Source organism: Stegodyphus dumicola, chromosome 9 (assembly GCF_044657685.1).
Source record: "Stegodyphus dumicola isolate Sdum_Otavi_A_Nest chromosome 9, ASM4465768v1".
In the NCBI taxonomy this organism is placed as follows: domain Eukaryota; kingdom Metazoa; phylum Arthropoda; class Arachnida; order Araneae; family Eresidae; genus Stegodyphus; species Stegodyphus dumicola.
The window spans coordinates 69,275,157-69,297,965 of NC_140776.1; the positions used below are offsets into that span (position 1 = coordinate 69,275,157).

General features: G+C 30.2%; 1 protein-coding gene across 5 annotated transcripts in view; it reads left to right on the forward strand.

The window, feature by feature from the left end:
• The window catches only part of cno (adherens junction formation factor afadin), a 196,498-nt gene extending 175,045 nt beyond the window's left edge, over positions 1–21,453 (forward strand). For 2 of the 5 annotated variants that reach the window (XM_085823561.1, XM_035351201.2), the window contains 8 exons: positions 1,665–1,955; positions 2,147–2,812; positions 2,945–3,053; positions 3,257–3,304; positions 7,311–7,490; positions 8,720–8,893; positions 12,631–12,744; positions 17,680–21,453. In XM_085823561.1, the coding sequence (XP_085679687.1) occupies positions 1,665–1,955; positions 2,147–2,812; positions 2,945–3,053; positions 3,257–3,304; positions 7,311–7,490; positions 8,720–8,893; positions 12,631–12,744; positions 17,680–18,531 (2,434 nt within the window). In that variant the 3' untranslated portion in view covers positions 18,532–21,453. Of the gene's footprint in view, positions 1–1,664; positions 1,956–2,146; positions 2,813–2,944; positions 3,054–3,256; positions 3,357–7,310; positions 7,491–8,719; positions 8,894–12,630; positions 12,745–17,679 lie in introns of those variants that run through there. The other 3 variants (XM_085823562.1, XM_035351202.2, XM_085823563.1) reach the window with 2 other exon arrangements.
• The last annotated feature ends 1,356 nt before the right edge of the window (positions 21,454–22,809 follow it).

Here is a 22,809-nt window from a genome sequence, read left to right on the forward strand (position 1 = left end):
ATATCGCTCCACTTCCTCCAGACAGAATCCAAGAGGCGCCTTCATTTGCTGCGACCGGGTTGGACTTCGCCGGTCCATTTTTTACGAAAGACAGGCAAGGTAAAGTTTACATGCTGTTGTTAACGTGTGCGGTCACTCGTGCCTTACATATAGAGATAGTACCTGATCTCAGCACTGAAAGTTTTTTGCTAGCTTTCCGAAGATTTTTAGCTCGCCGAGGACTGTGTACCACCATGTACTCCGATAATGCCAAGACTTTTAAAAAAGCTGATAAAGAACTAAAACATATTTTTAAAACTTTGAGTGACTCATCTGTTAAAGAATTATTTTCTGCTAGAGGCATAAATTGGAAATTTATTATTGAGAGGGGTCCATGGTGGGGAGGGTTTTGGGAGCGTATGGTACGAACCATAAAATCCAGCTTGCGAAAAATTATTGGTCGATCATCCCTTACTGTGAAAGAGCTTGAAACAGTGCTCATTGAAATCGAGGCAATGATTAATTGTAGACCAATTACCTACGTGTTTACCGATCCCAATGAACCTTCTCCACTAACATCCTCTCATTTTCTGGTTGGTAGACGATTGCTATCTCTGCCTGCTAATAAAATAACATCAAATAATTTGATTGGGTCAAGAAATTCAATTATTAAACGATATAAATACCATCAATATATTTCAAATCATTTTTGGAAGCGTTGGAGATCAGAGTATCCTTTTAATCTGAGATCTGCCAATATTTGTCCTTCACACTCTAACGCATCTCAGTTTAAAATCAACGATATTGTCTTGATTCATGACAACAAACATCCCAGAAATCTTTGGACAATAGGTAAAATTTTGGAATTAATGCCAGGCAGAGATGGTAAAATAAGATCTTGCATAATTAAAACACCTACTGGTACCTTAAAAAGGCCTATACAATTGTTATATAATATGGAACTTAACTAATGTTTGTATTTTGTACTTTTATGTTTGATTCTCCTGACCTTGCTGATAGATATCGTTTAATGTTTTGTAAAATTTTATGTGCTTATAATTATGTATGCATGTTTGTTATATTTAACCATTTCTCCAGGATTTATTGTCGAAATATTAATTGAATATTCTAGAATATATTATTGAAAGATGAACTCTCCACCGAGTTCAGGTGGGGAGTGTTGTGTAATTTGAAGAAAAAGGCTAGAGGGCGCTGTTGCTCGCTTAGTAAGAGAATAAAGTTTGTTCTTGTTGAAGGCGGCGGCCTAAGAATACGCTCTGTATATAGTAATTAAAATATTGTCAAAAATGAAAAAGTGTTAAAATTAGTAAACCCACTGAACCACCATCATCTGATTTGGAGATGCACATAATTATTAGAATGGGAGACCCTCAGACCTGTCCCCCGTTGTGTGCTGTTTCAAAATTGGGGGTAGAAATGAATGAAGTCGTACTCTCGTCTGTATGGTGTTCAAGGTTTTGCCAATGATGGACACAATCCTGCACTACTGCCACGATGAATTTCATGGGCTTGTTCTGATGTCACTGTAAGGCAAGTAAGATAAATCACAACACAACATCACCATCCAGACTTATAATTTTTGAATAAGAAGTACCTGTAAGGTTTTTTAAAACAGATTATTTTAGTCTTTATTTTAGTTCACTTATTCTCCTTTTTTTCCCAAGGTCACCATCTCAGCCTCAGCCTCATCCTCAGCAGCCACCGAGGTCATTACATGGATCTCAATCATCGCTTAATAGACCTGATCCTCAGGGATTGCAGTCAGCTGCAGATCGCTCAAGACCCTTATCAACATTAGTATCATCTCGAGAACAAGAACAATATGCAAGTTCTATGGGTTATGTTCATTCCAATTCTGGGCCACCAATGTCTCCTAAAGCATTGCATCACAATTCAGTAGATTCTCACCATACTACTCAAGGTTATGCGCCTTCACGGCCATTACCTGATCAAAGGTATTAAATTGGCATAAGCTCTTAATTCTTTTCTTTAGTAAAATAATCTGTTATTGTTTTAACGTACGATCGTCATGTTATTTATTCTTAAGATTAAATAACAGCTGTAAATTTACTGTTTAAAAATTAGTTATCATAAGAATATTTCTTTAATAGCATATAAAATCCTGAATTAATTATGGCCATTTCAGGGACTTCCGCAGTGCAGACCATTTGCGACCAGTAGAAAATGAAATAAGGGCATATTCTGATAGCATGTCACATCCTGAGTTGAATTCAAGAGCATATCCTGTGCATCCTTCACAAGATTATAACATGATGCATATGGATCCTCGACAGAGAGATCTGTTACGCCAAGAAGCTAAAATGGAAGAAATGCGAGAAGAAGTGCGCAGGCGTGAAGATCGAGAAAGAATGCTTTTGCAGCAACAGCATCACCAAATGGGTCGAGGAACTAATTGGTCATTACCAAGAGGTCCCAATCCAGCCATTAGATCTCCTAATTATCAACATGGTCCTCAACAATCTGCGCATATACATGCACCATATTCAGGACCTCCACCTCCACCTGCACCGAAACCTCGTGCACAGTTATATAACAATGCACCAATGGATAGATTTCCAAGACCTGGATATGTGAATCATGAAAATCCAGCTGTATATCATGATGGAAGTAATAGTCATGTTCCTCAGTCAGGTCCAAGAATGCCTCATCAACCTCCTGTGAATGTCAGCTATCGATATGGGCCATCTGGATATCCACCTCGTACTGAAGACGGTACAGATCAGAAGATTAATCGTCAAATGGTAACTGATCCAAGAATAACTTCACCTCATGGAAAGCCTTCAACTATGAGGTGACTGTTTTTGAATTTTAGAATTTTTGTGAGCTGAGTTATTCATTATAAATTTTGGGGGGGATCCATAACAAATTGCTTCTTTATTCAAGTGTTATTTCCTTTTTTTTTTTTTTTTTTTTTTTTTTTCAGCCAAAGTTCACGTGTAACATTTGAACTTCCACAGCAGGCTGGTCATGAAAAGAAAGAAACATCAAAACTTATGAGTCCTTCTCCATGGGAACGAGAAGAAAAGGAAAAAGTTAGTATATCAAACATGATGTTATGAACTTTCTTTAATTATTTGACTTATTCTGTAAAAATAAGCTTCTGAATATTTTTGATTTTATTAACTATTAACTCTTTAAAATGCAAATTGTCATGTTATTTGACTTTAGATTGTCATATTTGCTAAAAACTCATCTTTATATATTAATCAATACTAACCAATTTCTTTACCTTTAGATTGCCAATGGTATATCTGACACCTTTTATTATACTACTCATACTCTTGTGAGTATGCATTCTTAGATCTTTCAAAATTTATTCGCTGCTTCTAACCTTCGTAAGTTTCCTCTTGTTTAATGTCTCTTGTTGACATGGAGTTTTGATGTCTTTGTATCATCCCTGGATCGATGTGCATGTCTTTTATTTTGAAGAGTGTTTCTTTACCCGAGTCCTTTGCATTTTTTGCCCATTTTTGCGTAAGTGTGACAGATATGTCAAATTAATAATGTGAGCTGGTGTGTCCGAAAGGCATTATTTCCAGTGTTTGCTAATGTATTTGATTAATGTAGTTTTAATTATATACATGTATGATATGTATAAAACTTGCATAAAATATTCATATTGGTTTATGAGTTACTATTTCGATGGTTGGTAATTAATTCTTTGAAGTTTCTTTTGTTTTGTTTTTGTTTTAATATATCTTTAGAAATGTAATCGCATGTGCATTGTTTTTAAAAAGTATAATAAATGCTACTTTTATGGTTTGGGAAACTGTTATTTCTAATTTTGAACTGTTGTATAAATCCATGCTGGCCAGTGATTTAGGCACATATAAAAGAAACAGAATGGATTTATTCAGTTTCTGTTTATTCAGACATGGCTTATGAAGTTTTCCTAGTATGATATTTATTTATTAATGACCGACCATGTTGAGCTAATAATTTTACAGTAATATATGCTGGTATAAAAACAATAAAATACATATTTTAAAAAGAAAGCATGTAGCATGTGTAAAGTTTGGTATGTGTGTGTATATGAATGACCTTTTTTTTTAATTTGTGAGTTTTTATTATTATTATTGAAAGACACTGAAACAAGCTTATCCACAGTTTTTAATAGGGTGCTTAATTTTATGCTATGTTAGCAATAGTTTTTATGAAGAATAAAGTAATGTGATCTCTTTGTGATTATAAGAATATAAAATATATCTAAAAGTCAAAATTCTAATCACTCCACTCTCAAAAAAAATCAGTGAATAAATATCTAATTTGAAAAAAATCATGCTTTTAATTATTTTGAATTTTAATCTAAATATTGTTTTGAATCATATGAATAAAATTTTAAATGTGTTTTCATGAAGTAAAAGCAAAATAGTTTTAAAAATAAAAAAAAATAATAAAAAACTCCCCACACACAAAGAAACTGCGAAAAAATATTCTATTCCTGTTGCTAAAATAAGATAGCATTAAATCTAAATAAAAGCAATTATTATGGTATTGTTTTCATCACTTTGCAGTAAAATGTGTGTAATAAAAAGTTGTAAAATCAATCTTAATTTGGTTTTAATTTTTGGTAACAATCCAAATTTATATAAAGCTAATAAAAAGTATGAGCAATGTGTTTAAAATAATTTTTTACATGGATGTAAATTTAAAAATCTGTGGATAAGGTGGAACAAATTTCATAAGCATATTTTTCCTTAAACTAGAAATTTGATGTTTTATAATTGCAGGGTTGTGATTCTACTAGAAGGTTAGTGAAGTGAAAAATGGTTAGGGAATCTCAGTGACTTTCTCTTTAAAAAAGTCAGATAAAATCTTTTTCCCGCAATAATTTGGGGAAGATAATTGTTTATTGCTTTTACTGGTAATGATTTACATTTCAAATAGTAGATTAGTATTTGTATTGTTGGGCATGTAATTAAATTCAATGAACCTTGTAAGTACAGGTGAACAATTATACATTTATTTGGGATTTGTGACCCCCTGGTTCTGTTATTTTCTGTGTAATCTTCAATAGGAAACATATTTTTTAAATGGAAATTTGTTTTGTTGTTATTCAAACCTTAATTATTTTTAAAAGCTAATATAACTTACACAGAGTTAGTCTTTATTGTAATAAATGGTATGTATTTGTAATTTGTTTCTTATAATAAAACTAGGGATGCAATCTAGGAAACTAGCAAATCTGTCTGGTTTATCTACTTAGATGTTGGATATTCAGCTTAAAATTAAGAATACCTGGCAAATTAAATACATATGAAAAATTCTACGTTTATTCATATCAAGGCCTTTATTGAAGTTATTATTTTAAAATAAAGCAAAATTTGTTAATTAAAAACAAAACAATTCTTTTCTTTTTAGTGAATGTTTCAATTTTACAACTAATGCTTCAAAACATTTTTACTGGAGATTTCTATTCTTTTTTCATTTTCAGAATTGGTGAAATCATAATGTAAAAATGATATTTGTTGAGCATAGTTTTAGTAAAATTATCTTGTGCTTCTCCTTTTTTCTAGATTGAAAACCACCATAATAGCTGGTGGAGAAAGTTATTTCTTAAAATGTTTTAGATAAATTACGATAATTAGTTGCTTTCATTGTGATTGTAGTGTCTTGGTGGCAATAGGACAGATAAAAATATTGAATAGAAAGTCCACTTATCATCTCAGCCAGGGGTTCCATAGTTTCAAGGGGAAATGTTGCGAGTCATTTATTTAGGTGTTAAGTATTTAGTTTTAGTTTATAAATATTAAAATTTAAAAAAAAAACTTTAATTTTGGTATTTAGCATATTCTACACTTTTTGTTTATTTTGTAAAACATGTTACAAAATAATTTAAATAAATGTACATATGTATTTTAAGTTTTGGAAATGGGAGGGAGGGGATGATTTTCTAGCAGTGGTGAAAAGAGGGGTGCATGGAGCAAAAAAAGGTTGAGGGTACAAGATCTCATTCCATTTCTGGAGATCTGTTGGTCAAACTTGATAAAGTTAAGATGGACAGGTTCTTTTGTGTGCTTTGCCTAAATTAAATAATTGAAGGAATATTGATTGCTCATAGATTCATTGAGCATTTACAATACATACTCATCCTGTACAACAGTATCTCAAAAAGATTTATAGATCGTACTAATAGGATCATAATTTTTATTATCTTTGAGAAGATTTTGATAAGGAATATCTTTATTAATGGGAGTGAAGTAGTGTTAACTTCTTCTTTATAAAATTGATTCTTATTGGGGGGAGTTTTTCCTTTTGGAATCTTAATCAGTGAAAAATGTTTCCTACCTTTCAGTATGTTTCATGGTTCCAACATCAAATAATTCATAACACATTGATAGTTAATTTTGGGTATCAATTTAATACTGGAATAATTTCTGAAATGATTGATTTTGGTGATCTTATTCATTTGCTGATTTCTTCAAAAGGCCTAAATGCGTATCAACAATTATGAGTTAGTTACCAGCAATCCACTGAAAATCGTAACATTTAATTACATTTACTAGCATATAAATGTGCAGTTAAGACATAAAGTATTCTTTATAACAATGCTTTAAGCAGTTTTTATATTATTAAACACAAATATTAAAAATTAAAAATATCTAGGCAACTTAATTATGTTATCTAAAAAAACTAAACTCTGTGGCGTAACAGCCCTAGTGGGTCAATGCCTGCAGTGCCCTGAAATCTGCTTTCTTGACCGTTGGCCCTGAGGTGCGTAAGCATACACCCTGAACAAGTGGTCAACTTGTCTCAGGACCCCCAGTGTTTAGTCCCCAAGTGAATTGGTACTCATTTTATCGATCCAAAATATAGAAATTAAGGGATGAAAGACTGAGTCGACCTTGCCCAGATCAGGGATCGAACCCCAGACCTGTGTTGCTGCTGTGCCACCGCGTCTTAAATTATCTATAATAATCCAGAAATTTTAAGAGTTCTATTGAGCACATGAACGCAAGTTTACACAAGTTTTTAATGATGAAAATTAATAGAGTTTTATTTATGAGACTGATGTATAATTATTAGGTATGTGCAGTTTAAATAATTTTGGTAGAACTTCCTTTTCTAGGGCACGTTACACTTTATCCATTTAGTTCTGCTGTTTATAGATCTTCGGTGATTTACAATGCATGCAGAGCATTGTAAAATGTGTTACTGATTAATTTCAACATTGTATGTAGAATTGGACTAAAATAATAATCCAAAAATTAGCAAAGTTGGTTTAAATTAATTTATTTACAAAAATTAGTTTTAACTGCGATGCTAAAATATATTTATTTAAATTTCAGTTGCATAAACAACGACTTGAAGAGGCAAGACGAGCTCGTGATGAAGAAATCCGTGAATTAGAGAGTCGTTCACATCTCACTCCCCAGCAAGAGGATCGTTTAAGGACTTTAAGATTAGAGCAAGAATTTCAAAGAAGAGCTGAAGAACTCCATGGGGAGGAAGAGGAAGATGATGATGAAGTAAGTGTGGATTTGTCAAAAGAAAGCTTTTATATTTGAATGCATATATGGAAAAAGATTACTGTGGTTTTAACTAAATGTCTTGAATATGAAATACGGCTTATCTTAACCTATGCTAAACTATGTAACAGAATGATACTAATGCTATTACTGTAATTTGTTCAATTGCTGTTAGTTGTAATTTATAGTTGTTGGCGCTGTGCTCCTCATTATATACATTTCCTTAAAAAAAAAAAAAAAAAATTGTGGACCCACAGTATTATTTAGTTGATTATATTATGCTGTGGATACATATATAATCTTCATCAGTTTTTAGTTTAATAATTTCTTGCATTGTATGATGTGGGTGTTACTCCACACGCATAGTAGTAGATTTGTCTTTGTCTATGATATAGTATTGGATATTCTGCTGATAAATTTTTAATTTTTTCCTCCCTGCTGTATTGTACAGTATTATTTCTAGAAATGTGTCTTTCATTTTTTTTTTTTTTTTTTTAATTTTAATTCTTTATTAGTCACTACATTTGAATGTTTTGTAAGTGCTGTGCTATGTTTAAAAATAAATATATGGAATTTTAATTTTGAAATATATGGTAAAAAAAGTGAAATCTGCCTGAATGTGTAATATAGTCAAACAATTGAAATATTTCTTAAATGATTCATTTCTTTAGGTTGATATTGTAAGTTATTTCCAAAATGTTGAAAATGTTTGTGTAAATAAATTAATGCATATTTTTGGTGAGAAGTATTTTATCCCCAAAAATGATCTTGTGTTCCTCTGTAATGCATATTAATATATAATTTGATATTTGATTTTTCAGTAGTTGTAATGCATAATAAAGAAATTAATATTAAATCTTTGTGTATTTTGCTTCAAAATATTTCATTTAAAAGCATGAATCATTCATCTCAGGAACAAAATTTTACTTCATTTTTTGTTGCGTAATTTTTCAAGTTTGAAACAAAATTTAAATATGCATGTGTGAGCAGTCAACAAAATATTCGCTAATAATTTTATCAGTAGTAAAATTGATCAATGTAATACTTGTTAGAAATAACCTTAGCTAACATAAATTACTGCGTTAACTTTTAACTGCTGATGAACTACAGTTTTATTTCAGTTAAATATGTTATGCTGCATATCCTATTAAACTTCTGGCAGTGCATGAAAATATTTTTTTTCTGTGGAAACATTGTTTACCGAAATTAAATAGCTCTCAATTCACCAGGATTTGTTGGATAGAGCTGAAAACCGTGAACGCAAGTTAAAAATGCAGGAAGATTTGGAGCGAGCTCGACAGCGTCGCTTAGAATGGGAGATGCAGCAAAATCAAACTCAACAGAAGTTACAACAACAATCAAACCACAATGATGATTGGAAGAGGCAGCAGCAGTCATTAGAGGTATAACTATGTTTTAAAACAATGTCATTGCTGATTTAAATATTTGCATTCTTTTGTTTAGAAAATGGGCTTAATTTTAACTCTTTTGGAACCCAGGCAATGGAATCTTTAAGACATTTAAAAAGATGGATATTCTCATATTACATGCTGCTTCCCCTTCTTTTTTGAAATATCATTTATGCAAGATTACTCATTTCAAAAAAGATTTATTAGAGGTAGTAAATTTAAAATAAATGTAATTAAATAAAGGAATAAATAGAAAAAACAAACAATTCAAGAAAAGCTTTTTGATGAAAACGTCGCTTTCCAATGATACCAAGTAAGTCGCTTTCCAATGATACCAAGATTGATCATTCCTTCTACTCTCTTGTCTTAGAAGAGGGAAGGGTAATGTAGAAATTCTGTAAACTGCAACTACTGTGGTATTTGATTTTGATCATTTTAGTTCTTGAAGGTTAATCTATAGCCATATATATATTATGGGGGGGGGAACGAAATAAATTTGATTTCTTGTTTGCTCAGCAAAAGTTAGGGTGATTTTTACTTAACCCATTACTGTTTATTTCTGTCATTGTATGTGGCTGAAATATCTATTTGTATTAGGGTGATTTTTACTTAACCCATTACTGTTTATTTCTGTCATTGTATGTGGCTGAAGTATCTATTTGTATTATAGGTGCCTATAATATTATATTCCTGAGCTGAAATTTTGTAGGGAAAGAATGTATTAAATAATTCACTGTCTAACTTGGATGTTGTAGCTAGGAGAAAGTCCTGTTGTTTTAGATTATATTTAGGAAGACTGTCACGCTTACATGTATGGAGTTTAAAGTAATAGCAGATTTTAGGCTCCTTGGTCTTTGCAGCATTCACATAATTCTTTGATTTAAAAAAATGTTTGCTGTTTGTGCACATTATGGAATCATGCAAAATAGGCCTTTCAGGTGATGATATAATATCATTGTATCCAGTGGTGACTCTGAAATAAATTGATTTTTGAAAGCAGTTATGAAGGCATTTTATCACTTGGACAATTTAATACGAAATTTCACTTGCTATTAATATTTTTATATTATCTGTGGAAGTGTCAAGACACTAAAATTAAAAGGTAACATCCTTGCACAAATATATATATATCATGAAAAAGCCAAGATTTAGATACAAAATTGTTATATATATATTTTTTTTATAGAATTAAATGTTCTTTTTCGTTGGCTTACTTTATTCTAAAATAGAAAATGGTTTTTTTTTCACTCCAGAATATAATCACTTTGAAGCATCTTAAGTAAAAATATGGATACTTTTAGAATGGTTTTTTTATAATAATGCAATCCTTAAGAGGTTAGTTTTTTATATACATCTGAATAATATTATAACTGGAAATTTCCTAAGGTGCTAACATGTACTTTTATCGGATGAAACTTGTGAAGAATATTAAAAAAAAAAATTGACGTGAGGTTATGTGTTACATTCCAAATGGGTGCTGGGTTTAGATGCATTGGATCAGTTCCTAAAATTTTTGATTTCATAATCATAATTTTTGTTTTATTGTTTGAGTTTTTTTTTTTTTTTTTTTTTTTTTTTTTTAAGGCTACTTTAAACAATGAATGTTTAGAGAAATTTGGAGAAAAATAAAATGGAACTAAAAGTGATGTATTAAGTATTTATTTCATAACATTATTCCTGAATACAAAATGGAGTAGTAAAAACTTTAAATAAAAAAGGTTTACCAAAAAAAATGTGCTTACTAGTCCAGCCTAAACCATAATTTAAAACTTACACGTATCTTATTCTGACTAACTGCCAAATTTCGTACTGGGAAAAGTAGCTTCTGGCTAGATCATCAAGTAACACACGTGGGTCCTTAAATGTTTTTGCCAGGGTGGGAAAATGTGATTCTGTAAGGTAAGTTTATAAAACATATGCATAATAATAAATCTTTTTCCACAGCATTAGGCTTTTTGTAGTGTATATATACATATATAGTAGTAAGACATTGTAATATATAATAAGGGAATTCTGACTGGAAGAATGTGAGTTTAAATTTCAGTAACAAATAAAGTACACAACTAAAGAAAGTTAATGTGCAACACACCAAGAAAATGTTCTGTATGAAAAAAAAGAAAAGAAAAGAAAACTAATGTATTGATTTCTTTCCTTTGTAACTGAAGTTGATGAAATATTTGTTAAATCTGTTTCAATAGTGAGATTATGGTTATTGCAATCTTTGAAAACAAGTCTGGGTAACTATAACGGGAAGCTGATATAAAAGTGATATAAACTGTTAATTATTCAATGTATTTCAAAAATAAGAATGTATTAGTTTATGTATGTTGGCTTTAAACAGCTGTTATCAGCTGAAATAGTAGACTCTGAAGAAAAGTTCTTATAATTTTTTTTTACAAAAATTGTCTTTAAAAAAGTATTAATACTTGCATTTTAGAACAGTACTAGGCAGATAGATTCTTTCAGCTTAATCATTGAATTTTTTTTAAAGAAAAACATATATAAAATTGTCTTTCCCTAACAGAAAAAAATAAAAACATTCCTGATATTCATATTGATTTGAGACTTCATTATTTTCTATCAAATGTGAATAAACTATGTTAAAATTTATTAATGCTCCATTTTATTTTCGAACTTTTTTCCTTTTGCTTTTTTGGTCTGTATGGTATGCATGTTTGTGTGTTTAAAATATCTAATAATTCAAAAGTATCTTAATTGTCATTAAAATGAAGAACTGTTGTTATATTATTAATGATTTATAAATGAAAACTGAGCACAAATGTAAATGACCACAAGGGTAGCATATTCTCATGCTTCTACCTTTTAGACCAAAATTTTCTGAAAATAGTCAGGTATGAAGTGCTATTATAATCATAAGCATTTAAAATAAAATGAATGAATATTTGAGCAGGGGATAGAATAAGCCTGAAAGTCATGAATATGTTCAATTTCAACAAGGGACATGAAACCGTTAGCAAATACTTTTAGAATTATGTATGTCCCTTAGATCAGCAGGTTTTTTTTTTTTTTTTTTTTTTTTTTTTTTTAAAGTGCTTCATTTGTAATATGTGGTGTTTAATTAGAGGATAAATAAAGCTTGGAAAAGATAATTCCATTATCAGATTAAAAAATATCCCTGTAGTTAATTTTGTTTAAAATGTTGAAAGATTTTTAGTCATTAAAATTTTATTAAATTAAGACTACTTTGGAAATGTAGAAATTTCTTAATTTATTTATCGTTAGAAATTGTTCCATAAGTTTCTCTGTCTGCACTGCTGGTATTTATTTTGAAGATCTCCATTGATATTCGAGTGTTTGATGTGCTTCAGTACTTAATTTAAAACGCAGAGTAAGTGAAGTTTTGAAAATTCAGCTGTGAAACAAGGAGGGAATGAATAATTGTCAGTAGAGCACAGAATTTTATCAGTGTATTGTTTGTTCATCTAATATTCTACCCATAAAAAAATACAAAGAATGTGCCTTTTGGAAGAGTCTTCTTTAAAATTCTTCAGTTGGAGATAGCTTAGGCTTTCAAGAAAATTCTAAATTTTTAATTTCAGTTTACGAGAGCTTGTACATAGCTCTAAGAGATTCTCCCCCCCCCCTATTGTTTTTACATTTTTCCAGCAGTTTCTAGCATTTCCTTTTCTAAATAACTAAAGAATTACCCATTTATAGTAGAATTTATTACATTCTTTTTTGTCATTCTAATATCTTGATATATTGTATAGGAGCAAGAAGGTCGTTTGCGTCAGTTGCGATTAGAGGAAGTTCAACGAAAACGAGAATTAGAAGCTGCAAAGAATGTAGAAGAAAGATTGCTCAGAGAAGCAAGACGACGTCAGGTTTGTTCCATTGTTTTTAACTTACATTTAGTATTTTTTAATTAGAAAAGAAATTTAGTTGAATAATAATAAAAATTATAGCAATATCACTTAAAACCAAATATAAATCTGAAGTCTTTGTTCCAGATTTCCACATTGATTACTTTCAAAGGAAGTTGTGCCACATAAACTTTTTTGAGGTATAATCAAAAAATATATTTTTGGTCATCAAAAATCATAAATTCACCAATCAATCATTTGTTGTATTTTTTAGTGTTTCAAAGTGAGTTGTAATACATTTCTTCAGTACTTAATGACTTTTTAATTTCTTTTCTACAGAAATTCCTATCTTATGGTATAAAAAAGTACTTCATAATAGTGTTGTTATACTTCTTAACATTGTAAGCATTTAAAAAGTAAAACTAGGGGTAGGTAGATGAAACGAGAATATAGAAGAAGTACAAAAGATGTGACCTGTTTCCCAATTCAGATCCATCTTTTTATATATATATATATATATGTCCAAAAGGGATGTTTGTCCCGAATGGGTATTAGTCTTGAAACAGCATTTTGTGTTGAATCACTATAAACAATATATTTATTTTCAAATTACAGCCACCAAATATTATCGCCTGTATTATATTTAAAGAAATTAAGTAATGAAGAATCTGCATGAATGTATGCATGTCTTGCATGGTGAAAAAACAATGCCTACACCCATCAAATTTTGAATAAAGTAGTCCTTCACCTGAACATGGGCATCTGAAAGCCCAAATTTTGGATTTCAAGTTTGTTTTATTATCTATTTCATATTTTATATAACTTCAAGGAATTTTTTATTGACAAACTCTGATTTCGAAGTGAGTGGCGGCAACACTGTATGGAAAAAATATATATATATTTTTATCTCCAGTGCTCAAGACTGTCTATTGAACTATCACTTGTGATGAAAAGTGGATTTTCTTCAAGAACACAGGCAAAAAAGGGGTTTGGCCTGCACCCGGCGAGCCCGTTGGTACCGTTGCAAAGCACAATTTGACAAACAGAAAGATCAGGCTTTGTATCTGGTAGGAATACCGTGGTATTATCCACAAAGAGTATCTGGAAAAAAGTGATAGTAGAAGTGAATGTAACAGCAGATTGGTAGACTGCGAGCTCAGAAAGAGATTGTGAAAATCTGAAACATTTCAAATAATTTTATTTATTTGTTTTTATTTGCTAGTTTGTTCATACTATAACTTACTTGTATAAGCCTCATTTTGTACTTTGTGGAATAAAAGATGAAATTAATCTGTATTCTATAGTATTTTTTTGAATATATATTATAAAAGGAACTTAAAAAGAAACAAAAAAAGGAACCCCCCCCCAAAAAAAGCAAACTACATAACTGTTTAAAAAATTAAAAAACTCCAAAAATAATCCTTTATCGGTATCTGTTTCTGAATTATTTAGAAACAGACAGTTAATTAGGTAAAAATTACTCAAAAAATTTCATAACTCAGTAATAAATTAGAAATTGAAACTACTTAACATTACTGGGATATATTTGGAAGCACTGAGTTTCCAAAGTAACAAGAAGATTTTTAGAATCTAGCTTTTAGTATGGGTTTTAATCTTAACTAGTTAATAAATCACCTACTAAACATCATTAAGGATGTGTTCTTTGGAATACACAATGTGTTTTTAATGTATGATAACTTCCGTGCGTATTATTAGCCCAAAGGGGTAGTAGCCCAGAAAGGCTATTAGTTTAAAAACAGCATTTTGTGATGTTTCACTATAAATGGAGAATGACTTCTTATAAATTGTTGCCACCAAATATTATCACCCTATATTATGTTTTTAAAAAATAAATAATGAAGAATCTGCATGAATGTATGTATGTTTCTTGCATTGTGAAAAAACAGCGGTACCTAGAGCCATCGGATTTTGAATAATGTAATCCTCCAACCAAGACACCTGGAAGCCTGAATGTTTTATTTTTTTTTATTACCTATTTCACATTTTGTAAAACTTTAAAAAAATTTTTTATTAAAAAACTGAACGATTTAAAGCGAGCAATGAGCACTGTATAAAAAAAAAAAAAAAGAAAAGAAAAAAAAAAAAAAAGAAAAGAAAGAAAAACTTTTTATCTCCAGCAAATGAGACTGTCTAACAGAATTTCTAAAGATATGCATGCTATTTTTAAATGTTTTTTGGTATTGCTGCCGTATTGAATTTTATGTGGTTTGTTTGAGAAGAAAATGATATTTAATAAATAATGCACAAAATGATAAAAAAATGCCCCTTTGAGATAACGCACAAAATGATAAAAAATGCCCCTTTGAGAGTAATATAAAATCTGAGAGCTTTCTAATTTTATATATATAGCTTTTTAATTTAGTGTTATGCTAGAAAGGGACTTACTCGCTAGTACTGAGCATTTTGTCTGAACAATTTTCTGAACTCTTGTTAGCTGTTGAGCATAGATAGCATCTAATATTTGGTTATGTTCTATCAGCTTCCAGTGAATACAGCTGTGAAATGCTTATTATATAAGGAATGTGACTTTCTGAGGTTTCAGTCCAAGTTTAGATGTATCAATTTTTTTTGGGTTTTGTATGTTGTTATATGTATATACGTACAGAATACATTTTTCCATCAGCATTGGCAGTGTAAGGTTGAACTCTTAGGGCTTTAGCTAGTGATGAGGGAAATAAAGATGACCCTCCTAATTTCTCAATTTTAGTGCATCAGTTTAATAAACATTTGTTTGTTCATCCTTAAGGGGTTATCACATCTAGCGACAGAACTTGTCTGAGAAACGAGATTCTGGTAGCATTCGTTTAAACAGAAGAATTCCTAGAAAAAACGGCTGTGCTGGAAACAAAGTCCCACTCAGCTACGCAAATGATGTCCCAGCTATGCAGGATATTTTGAAACTTTGCCAAAAATTTTCCATGTGCAGCACTGTCCTGTGTAGAAATCAACCAATCAAGTGAATATTCTGCTTCTGAAGGATCATTCAATCCCAATCTGAGTGATAATCGATTACTGTTTGGCAAGTGAAAATGGTAACCCAGCTACATAGCTGCCATGAAAATGTGTGGGTTCTGAGACATGTCCCTTTAGATGTTCAGTCCCACGTAGCGGAAGCATATGTGATAGGGGCTTTACAATAAACTAAAAAAAATGCTTTATTCTTTTGAGAGTTTTGCTATGACCCTTTCTGCTGTAGCTATTTTCTTTAATATTTCTTCTTATAGCTGGTTTTACTGAGTTTGTTAAATGAAACTATTGTAATCGTGAAAAGTTTCAGGCAGCATATTTCAACGAAAATATGCATTTTGATCGCTATCGAATGCAATTTAACAATGTTTTTGCATGACATCTGTATGTAAGGACAGAATAAGACTTTTTCCCCCTCCAAAAAAATTATAAAACTGCTTTAAAATGAATTCTGAAAAGATTTTTTCATGGTGTCTGTACGTATGTATCTCGCGTAACTCAAAAATGAGTAGCCTCAGAATGTTGAAATTTTGTATATAGGACTGCTATAGCATGTAGATGTGCACCTCGTATTTTGGTTGCAATCAGCCACACCAAACGTATATAAATATATTTATATATATATATATGTATCCACTCTGTTACCTGGCTCAGTGATCTCAGTTTCTTTACTCTTGTATGTTTGTAAATTGTGCATTTTTTGCTTTAAAAATGATTGAATTTTGTTGATCTTATCTTCCGGTTAAGGTTTTTATGCCTTTAGGAAATCTGCAAGCAATATTTTTAGAATTATCAACAATTTAAAAGCTGTTTAAGAGGCAACAATTTAAAAGCTTTTTAAGCCTAATTTTTAAATAACATGGTGGACATGTTTGTGTACATTTGAAACAGCAGAATAGCAGATTTGTTTCCAATCTAGAGAGACTAAGCATCGCAGCAACAAAGATACCGCCTTCATTTATTATTGTGAATTAAATCATGCTTAATCTTTTCTGGAATTTTTTCGAGGAAATAGTTTTTGCCTTGTCGGGAAGTAAGAACTGAATTAATTGAATGAGAAATACTGAATCATCTGTAAAAAACTGTTTCTTTTCTGGTTTGTTTAATTTCTTTTATACATCTTTTTATATTAATTATAGTATTTGAATAGAACATGATATAATTTTTGTGCATTCTGAGTTATAATATGAACAACAAAATATAATGCTGTTAAGTGAGCCTAGCACCAGAGTGTCCCTATAGTAAACAAATATAGTGCATATTAAAGAGTGTATTTATTCTATTGTGGTTAATGCGCTATCGACGAAGTAGATTTAATTCAATCCAATGAGTTTAAATGAAATGCAAGAAAAAGTGCATGTAATTTAATATTCTGTACAAGGAAGCCATGTGGTGTACACATCAAATTTATTTATTTATTATTATTGTTACAAAAACAATGAAATTACCAGTGGATTTGACATATACCATATATGGACTTAGACATTGTTCATTAATTTGTCCTTAACAAACATCTAAAGTAGAACACCTAATATACTTTTATGTCACTTCCCCCCCCCTTTTCTGTAGAAAATATTATCTTGTATCTGCCCTTTCTAACAGTGTTTGCATGATACCTAGTTAGTTACTTTACTAGTGCATTTATACAAAATAACAAAAAAAGTCATACTTCCTTCTTTTTGGGGAAGAGGAAAGCAATATTAGAAGTATAATATCTTTTTGGTTGTATTTGTATTAACATTCAGATTATTAGAACCTTTATGTATTTTGAACCATGTGTTTGGTAAATTGTATCAGGTGTTGTTCTTTACTGTTGAATAACTTCAAAAGATTAATTTTCTTGAATTGTTCAGAATGCTTAAATTTCTTACATACTTAGAACTTAAGTATTCAAGTGCTTTTACATTCTAATTTTGTACTATTATTGTACAATAATTTTTATAAATTTATTTGTTAAATATATTTCAGGATGAATTTAAGGTACCCAATAGTGTCCCTCATCAGATACCAAATCGTCCCAGCCAACCACCTATGAACCACCAGATAATGGTAAACAACCAACAACATTCAGCAGTTAATCATCAGCAATCCACAGTAAATTTTACTACGGAAAAAATTAATCGAGTTGAAATCTCAAATCAAGATGTTCCTCCTCCCTTACCTACATCACCTCCTCCATGTGAACCTTGTTATCAGACTGTCAGTAGTCAGAAATCAACATCACTGCGTAATCAGCGATTAAATCAATCATATCAGAATCAACAAAACTCAATGTTGAATCATGATAAATTACAAGAACCTCCAGCACCTCCTGCTCGAAAGTCATCTTACGAAGTCACAAATCAAATGTCTGCTATGACTGGCAACCGTTATGTTTCATCTTCAATGAGGAATTGTGATAATGGTACTCCACATTACCCCAAAAAAGTTTCATTCCACGAATCTTCTGTGGAGAATGTTGACTGTGATTCTAATGGAAATCATGATGTGATGGGTTCTGGTGGGTCCTCATACACATTAGATGACATTAATGAGGTTCTTGCAACCCCTCATAATAGTCAGAACCTTAATACTTACAATCCTGGTAACACTCCAGGCGTAATAGGTACTCAGGAGGTTTATCGGGATCCTCGTCAGCGTATTGAAGCTGAACGCACACAGCAGGTGGGTACTACAAAAAATCCTGGCCCTGAAAAGTTAACGTTCAAAGAGAAAATGAAAATGTTTGCACAAGAAGTTGGAGAGCCAGAAACTCCAAAAGATAAAGTAAAAATATCTCGGGCTCAAAGGGATATTGAAACTAATTTAAATGGAAACTGAGCAATTAAGTAGGCAGTTAATCTGCTAATAATGTATTTATGTATTGAAATTCTACTTATTCATGGGCAGCATTTTGTGTGTCTTACCATGAAAGGAAAAGAATGATGCTTATGTATATCATTTTTAAAAATTTCTTTTACAGACATTTTTATGCCGCTATACACTGGATGTCCCATTTTGAGTTTTTTTTATACTTAGAAGTGTAATCAAGGAAAACCTACTGGAGAGTTTTATATAAGAGAACATATATATTGTCATGATAGTATATATTGCATTTGTAAAGAAAGATTTTTGATATTTTGTATAGACTTCTAGTTTAAAAATTTGTGTTGAATATCTGTAATATGTATTTAGATAACTTCATAACAACCATGTCACTGTGAAACCCATGAACCAGTATTAATTACGTCTGAATTAAATACATGAAACAACTTTATATCTATAACATGCTTCTAGCAATGTGCACTTTTCTGTTTATTCCAATGAAAGTCATGACCTTCTTAATTTTCAGAAAAGAAACTTACGATTTGTTCTATTAAGTGGCTGATTATTAAAATATGAATTTTTCTGTTAATGTATGAGTGTTTTTAAAAGTCATTATACAGCTTAAGTGAAATAGTGCAGCTGACTGTTATGTTGACATTTAATCAGGTTGATTTTATCAACAGAAGAATTGCATAGAATTTTAGCATGATTCCATGTTGTTAATTTATATGAGCATGAACTTTTATATTTTTAATTTCTTTCCCTTCACCGATGTCCCAGTGGCAAATATTTGTGTGCAATCAGTAAATTTAAAACTGTTTTACTGTAGGAGATCCATGTTTATTATTTTATTTTAAGCTTTTGCTTAGGGACCAAGTGAATGCAATAAAGTAGAACTGTTTAAATTGTTCACGATGTTTTTAAACTTTTACACTTGCACCAGTTTAAGACTAAGTTAAAAATGTGCAAATTATTTTCTGTATTGTGTTAGTTGCTTAATTTGTAAGTCTTCTATGCTGAAATATTTTTATAATCTCTACTCTTAATGGAAAAAGTATGGAACTATTCACTTTTAATGAATAATTTGACAAGAGTTGATACCTTAAAATGTGCCTGTTAACAGTGATAAAGCTTTAAAATGCAATAATAAAAACTTTCAGCATATGTGTGTGCATAGAAAGAAGGGTGGGAGAAAACTGTTTGATTGCTAAATTTAAGTTTTATTAGCTTAAGAACGTGTTTTTTTTACACTTAATTTAAAACCCATTATTTTAAATTTTAAAAATTCCAAAATTATATTCTCACTGTTTTTTTTATTAAGTATTTATATCGGATATGTTTCTTTTAGTGTTCTGACTTTCTAAAGAAAGGTGAAAAAGACAATGTTTTTCTCTATAGCAATATGTAACAGTAAATAACCATATTTTTTTCCTAATAATTCTTTTTCAATACCAGATTTATATGCTGTAATTCATCCATTAAGGTATATAAAATTTTAAACTTATTTACGGTTATAAAATTATGTTTAGAAACATTTGTACAGTATTTTGTATAAATCACTTTAATTTTTGCAATATTTACAAAAATTTTTGATTTAACACATTTCTAAATGAAAAATTAAGATTTAGCGAGATTTTAAATGCAAATGGTAACTTTTTTGTAAGTGTGTGTGTTGAGTGAATATTGATTTGAAAGGAACAGAAGATTTAGTCTATAATAAGTCCTGCAGAATATAGGAATAAGAAATATATTTATTAGTTTATTATTTAAACCATGTGTTAAATTACACATATTGTATAAAGTAAGTTTGAACTTTTGTGTTATATAAACAGTTTGTAAAATTTTTTATTTAAAATTTTTGAATTTGATTGATAAAATTTTATATAATTTTTTCATTTCTCTGTCTGTGCCTTATTGAAAATATATAAAATAATTAGAAATAATGAAACAATTCTGCTATTTATTGTAAAATAAATGTACAGATTAAGTTAATACTAAACAGTGCTTTAAAGGATATTGATTTTATAGTATGCAAAACCATTTATACTGTGATTACTTTTATTTATTGTTGAGAAATTTAAAGCATATTTCATATATATTTTTTAATTATAATAAGATGCTTAGTATGTAAGAAACGATAATCAAAGATAGGTGTTATAGTAAAAATATTGAAGATTCCTGTACTGCTTTGTGAAGAATGGAGTTTACTACTGCTCATATATTCAGTAATGCCAATTAGAAAAACTAAAATGAATAAATGAATTTAAAATGCATAAGAACAATTAGGTCTGTTTTATAATATTGATTTTTTTATCAAACATGTTAAAATTTTATTCTTTATATCATGTATTTAAAAAAATTTATTTACTGAAATGTTAAACAACTTGATTAGAATGAAGTCTTCATCTTATGTTTTGCTTGCTATGAATTGAATAGTTTTCCATACTGTGCAATTGTGGTAAAAAATAAGTTTCAAATTTAAAAAAAAAAAAAAAAAAAAAAAAAAATCGTCATTGAACAGATTTAAATATATTTACTTATCATGACTGCTGGAGACCTCCTTTTGAAATGCTGTGTTTCAGAGCAAAATTATTTTGGAATCTTTTATAGTGCCTTCATTCTGTTACTGGTATTTGCTTTTTTGACACTTCTACATATCATAAAAGCCTAGTAAAATCGTATTTATGACCTGTTACCAAGAAATTTCATCACTTTACTAAACTGCATAGAATCCGTCCTCGTAGAAAAGCAGCTATGTTTTCATTAAGGCTTGCCTTTTATGCTGTGTTACCTTCCATGGAAGAAGAAATTGTATAGTTTATTGCTGGTCAGTTTCATGTAAGCAATGTGTTTTATGTTAATATAGTGTATAATTTTTACCATATACTTATCAAGCCATCCTTTTGTAGCTGTAATATAATAAATGTATAAATTTTTGTTCTGTGTTTAATTTTATTGTATATAATTTTAAATCGGTAAAGTACATGAAATGCAACCATTAAAAATATTTATATGACAAGATTCTCTTGACCCTCAACCAGTTTTAAAAAATTAGTTTTTTTTTTTTTTAGCCCAAAGGGCGTTAGCCCCGGAGGGCTATTAATTCCGTTTTGGCATTTTGCGTTGAAAACTTTAAATGCCCGCTTCACTTTTCAAATTGTTGCCACCAAATATTATCGCCCTGTGTTACATTTAGAGAAATAATGAAGAATCTACATAAATGTATGTATGTTTCTCGCATTTGATAAAACAACAGTACCATCAAATTTTGAATGATGTAATCATCCACCGAATATGGGCAATCTGGAAACTCTAATTTACTAATTAATTTGTTTTATTATCGATTTCATGTTTTGTCAGATATTAACAAACTCAATGATTTCAAAGCGAGCAATGTGGGGGGAGACATTTTCATCTCCAGTGCGTGAGACTGTGTATCGAAAATTCTAAAGATATACTCTTTTAAATATTTGGTGATAATGCTGTTGAATTGAATTTTATGATTTAAGTACAAAGAACATGATATTTAATAAGCAGGGGTAACATGCAAAACATTCAAAAACGCCCCTTTGGGTGTAATATAAAATCTTAAAGGATTTTTGTATTATTTTTCTTTTTGAGAAATGCATATAATGAAATTTATTTTTTAGGTTAGTTTTGTTTAAGAAATATTTTTATTACTTGCATAGTCTATGAATGACTTCTAAAAACATTTTTGAATCTGTTTAATTATTAGACAGTAAACTTATATTCTTCAAACATGCTTATCTATTGATCTTTTGTCAAATTTAACTTACTCAGCCAAAATCATTAGCTCAACTCTAAATGCACAGTAGCCTGCCAGCAACCAAGTGGTAAAATCACTGAACACTATGATTTCAATTTAGATTTTCAATCCCAGAGAATAGACAAACAGATTGGTTGCGGGAAAATTTTTGTGGTTTTCGCCATGCATAAATTGAATACGACCCAGCTTCCTTTAGAATGTCCTCTGCAAAGGTATCACTTCCCTTAGGGTATCCCACCCTTCCACAAGATTTTTGCTTAGGCAAAGAGCTCTTGAGCGCTTTTGCCATAATCTGATCCAGTCCTAGTATATGGCTTGACCAAACTGCTCAAAAAAAAGAAAGAAATTTCTTAAGGAGCATGATGGCAATTTTAAGTCACATTTTTTATTACTTTCTCCAGATGTAGAATTGAAAATTTGGGTAAAAGAAGCCTTAGGTTGGCGTAGATTTAAAATAAAGCTCTAATGATTTCAAGGGTGACTGATTAACCAGTTTAAAAAATTTG